The sequence below is a fragment of the Elaeis guineensis genome, chromosome 6, assembly GCF_000442705.2.
Source record: "Elaeis guineensis isolate ETL-2024a chromosome 6, EG11, whole genome shotgun sequence".
NCBI classification, from domain to species: Eukaryota; Viridiplantae; Streptophyta; class Magnoliopsida; order Arecales; family Arecaceae; genus Elaeis; species Elaeis guineensis.
In genome coordinates this window covers 20,967,066-20,971,781 of record NC_025998.2, presented here as the reverse complement: position 1 = coordinate 20,971,781, position 4,716 = coordinate 20,967,066, and the positions used below count along the sequence as shown (strand labels likewise).

Sequence of the window (4,716 nt, the reverse complement as noted above, 5' to 3'; positions counted from 1 at the left end):
CATGTCGAGAAATTAACCATGAGTATCATGTGACACGGCATGGTTTTCTCGACACGTAGATGTCTACTGTTTTGGCAGGGTCCGCTTTTGGCACCGGTTGACGTAAGGGCATACGTAGATGTCTACAGTCGCTTTACTTCATTTTCGAGAGTAAAAGCGGTCGACGGCAGCCACCGCCCCTTTATAACCAAACCATTTCTTTTCAGTCTTTATTTAAAAAAAAAATCAAAACGGAAAATTAAATCCAATGGCGAGACGCGAGTTGTCTTCCAAACTTTGTTGGCCCTACCCTTTCTTTGTCCTCCTCATAGTTTCTGGGAAAAAGAATAAAATGACCGATACAATAGTTACAGCCCGAAACCATCTTTCCAATATTTCTAGCAGCGTCGTTCTTATCTTGAACAAATCTTGGTGCTTTTATTGCCAACAAAGTCCGAAGCTGCCATCGAGGTCCCCTCCAGCCATGGATTCGATCAAGCGGGAGAGCAGGGCGCTGTCATCTTGTTGGTGATGGCGTTGACGGATCGCCGGCTCCGTCACCACGATACCTCCCTGGCTTAGATTTCCTTGAAGCGGCGGAGGCGGTGGCTGTGGCGGCAGCTGGGGCCGACGCTGGCAGAAGGAAGGCTCTTCGTCAACGCAGGAGCCTCCAAGCACTTTCGACGGGGATTTCACGCGGCAGAGAGGTGGGACGGCCGTGGAGTCTTGTAGACAATGGGACCGGTAGGAATCCATGATGGGTTCGGCGATGAGCTGGTCGAGCTTCGATTGGTAACAGTGGAGCCCAGCATGCGTTAAGGGAGCTGCGGCGACGTGAGTAGTTTGGCCTCTAGAGTTTAGCGCCGAAGTCTTCTGATGCTGGACGCCATAAGATTTCTTGTATATACGGCACAAGACCCATTGGTCTAGCTGCAGGAATTATTTCAAGGGTTGGCAGCAAAATTAATCACAAAAATCGGAATAGGTCTGCTTGAAATGGAACGAACGGAAGTATCTATAGTAAGTCATGCAGAGGGTACGTACCCGGCGAGGCCTGGGCATGGTGGCAGATGCTGTGGGTTGCCCCTTCGTGGAATCGGAAGGGGCAGCATCGCAGAGCCGGTACTCGTGCATGATCCAGTTGGTCTTGGATCCCTTGGGGGCCCTCCCCACATAGAAGACGAGCGCCTTCTTTATCCCCAACCTCCGCCCGCCCACCGCGATGACTTTGTCTGTCCCGGTCGCTTTCCAGTACCCGGAGCCGGCCACCCGGTTTGGCCTCGACCCGTTGGGGTACTTGCGGTCCCTGGGGCTGAAGAAGTACCATTCCTTCTCCCCGAACAATGCCTTGCCTGCCTCACGCCATGCACATACACAGAGACAGACGCCACATATTGAGCCATTCACTCATCTCTCCCTCTATAAACACGTTTAAAATAATTTAGCAATAATTACCACCATGCACGGGCAATAGGCTTACCGGGAAGGACCCACGGATCAAACTTGTAGAGGTCGATCTCACCGATGATGGGGAGAGAGAAGGGCTCATGGGAGACTTTCCGGCACAGGTAGTGGACGAGGAGCTCCTCGTCGGTCGGATGGAATCGGAAACCAGGCGGCAACCCTAGCTGCGAAGCCATCTCTCTACTTCCCATTATTCCTGCCCTCTCTTTCTTTCCCTGGGCACCGCTTTATTTGTGCCTCTTTTATTCCAAGGGACTTGCACCCGGACTGCTTATATAGCGGTCGCAAAATGGTACGGCCAATACGGCTTGCAAATTTGCAATTGTTTAGATGTGGGACCATAAGGACTGACCGTCTTAAAGTCAGACACGTGTTTTCCCAGTTAGGCGCATTTGCGGCCCGGCCCCGGCACAGCCGGCCTTATCCAAGATTCCTCGAGGCACATATTGTGGGCGCCTTTGGAGCTCTGGTGTGGGTGCGTGAACGTTCCGCACAGGTGCGGGTCAAGCACTTTCGGAGTAAGAAAAAGGGGCCGCAATTTTGTGATGGTGCATCCAACGGGGAGTTGGTCTTGCTGAAACTTTATACCTGAGGTCCATTAAAATCTCACCTCCAATCCTGGGACACGTAGCCCATTCCTCATTTGTCTCGACTTGTACCACGGACCACGGTAGGCACGCCAACTTTTCCTTTTTGCCTTTTTTTTAGCTCGCACACGTTTTGGGATGGCGACTGGTGAGCACTGAGCAGGGAGGCAAATATCATAAGCCGAGTAGCTCACGAGGTGGAGCTTGATTCGGCTTAATCCTCGAGCTCCAATAATAAAATATTTAATTAAAAATTTATGAACCTAATCAAATGTATATTTTCTAGTAATTTTATATTTTTTATTTATTATATATTATTAATTTAAAACATATTATTATGTTATTTTTGTTTTAATCATACTTTTAGTTATGATTAAAGTTGGAATTTAAGTTTGAATTTGAGTATTGATTTTGAATCGATTTTTAAGTATAAGCATTTAGCCATTCGATTCGTTTTGGATTCATCTTTGGGCAGTGAGCAAGCCACCTAGATCTCGATAGACTCATGGGGATGGTCGAGAATCTGTTGTCAGTTCTTCTAGAAGGGAGGTTGGGTATTAACTGTCCACTCTACGACACCACAAAGTCGAAATAAGCGGGATCCTATGTGCATAACCGCCGCAGATAGTTACCGATCGCTTGCCTATAAAAGGGAGGTAAATGAATGAGGACTGAGGGGGGCAATTTAGGATTGAAATTCTGTCACTTCTTATTTTCTACTTACTGTTCGACCACTCTCCACTGACTTAAGCATCGAAGGGTTCTTATCGGACACAATTTCGGTCAGTGAGGATTTTATTTTGTAGTTGCTCTTCTCCGGCAACGGATGTGTTGGATGTATGCTCTAGAAGCCAATCTTGACTGATACATTTCATATCTCTAGGATATAATTTTGTACTTATTGGGCAATTATATTATCATTCATGTTTATGTGTCCATGAATCATCCAAGAGATTAACAAGATGATGACATATATTCTCAAAGAGTTGAGAATTTGAGACATGTATCATTGATAGTTGATTCCTAAATTACTCCTGAACATAGGATCATCATGGGGATGGTTATTAACCGGATAGACCAATGCACGGATCGTTTCTTTCGGATAGATGGGTCTCGAGTCTGCAGTGTAGAGATATTGGAGCGAGAGTGCAAGTGGTTATTAGAAAATAACTAGCACTGAGTGTGGCCAATACGAAAAGTCACATGAATATCTGCTCACTCGTTAGTAACTTTTTTGATGCTGCAGTTGTATGACTGGTCCTTTGACCTGAGATGACACTACTACTCGTAGTGAGGCTGCTGAAGTTTGACTGATACATCAACATGGATCTCAAAGAGTCCTTGTAGTAGATGTTAACGATAGTTGATCCACTGTAGGAGTGGGATGTGCATTATTATGGGATCTATCGATCCTAGCAGAAGGGAGTAGCTCTATGAAATTTAAGAGGCTGAGTCCTTAAGTCTATGGCCATAGCATTGTGATTGATGGAAAAGAGTTTTCATAGAGTCACATATAGACTTAAACTGATTAAATCTATTATATGACCGATGTTAAGGTTTGACGATTTATCCATGATTTGTCATCTGATCGGGACTCACGATAGAGGGACTATATCGTGTGTTAATTGCACCTAGAGGTTCATCTTTTATTCTGTTGGTTGCCACTACATACTGTTGGTGTCACTGGTGGATTCTGAGACTCATAAGGATCATCTTGATGATCAATGATCTTTAGTGGACAGAGTTAGAATTGTTCCAATCCATTGAAAAGAGTTTCAATGATATTGTGATAGAAATCACAATATATCTCACTACCAGACAGAATAGAACCTATGGGGTCACACACAAAAAAGACTTTTGACTGATCAGATGGTTGAATTACTCTTATGAACCGTAATAGGATTTGATTATCAATTTGATTGATAATTGATCTAATACAAATATTGCGTTATGTAACTCGCTAAAGAGTTAGTGAGTTATAAGAGGATTAATTAGCAATAGAATTGCTAATTGGCTCAATTTAATTGAGCAATGGGGCTTGTATTAAATCCAATTTGATTGGATTTAATTTGACTCATTTTGAGTTTGATTTGATCAACCCTATAAGGTTATAGGATAACTCCAAAAGGATTGGATGATTAGTCTCAGTTGAATTAAAATTTAGGTTTGACCTAATTTTTAATTAAACTAGGATGTATGTATTTCTAATTGGATTAAGAATCTTTATTTTCATGCTGCACCAAATTCTAATGAAATTAGGATTAAAATTCAGCATCAAGAAAGAGTCCAATTGGACTAGGACTCCTCCTCCAATTAGGAGACATCTAATCTGAATTAATTGGGCTCCAAATCAGATTTGGATTCTCATCTTTTTGAGTCTAATTTGATCCTAATATAATTAGAATTAGTTGAGATTTTATTTGACTTAAAACTAAGAGTCCTATTGGATTAAAATTCTCTCCATGTGCCATAAGATAAGGACCCCACGCCACCTTCAACAAGTGTGCCTATAAAACCCACGCCCAAACTAGATTGACGCCACCTCTTCCCTTCCTTTTATGCATGTAAGAAAGAAGCCTAAACCACCTTGTTTCTGTGTAAACTTGGGCGTGAATTCCATATGTGTTGGGCGGCATCTTAATTCCCAGAGTCCTTAGTTGTTAGGACTCTATCTCCTATCCAATTT

At 43.5% G+C, this 4,716-nt stretch overlaps 1 protein-coding gene across 1 annotated transcript; it reads right to left on the bottom strand.

Moving 5' to 3' along the window:
* Positions 1-262: 262 nt before the first annotated feature.
* Positions 263-1,701, bottom strand: LOC105047003 (NAC domain-containing protein 72). Its single transcript, XM_010925765.4, is given in 5 exon segments — positions 263-502; positions 505-627; positions 630-909; positions 1,024-1,331; positions 1,460-1,701. Coding segments are annotated over 5 exon segments (915 nt in total). The 5' UTR covers positions 1,635-1,701; the 3' UTR covers positions 263-473.
* Positions 1,702-4,716: the final 3,015 nt, after the last annotated feature.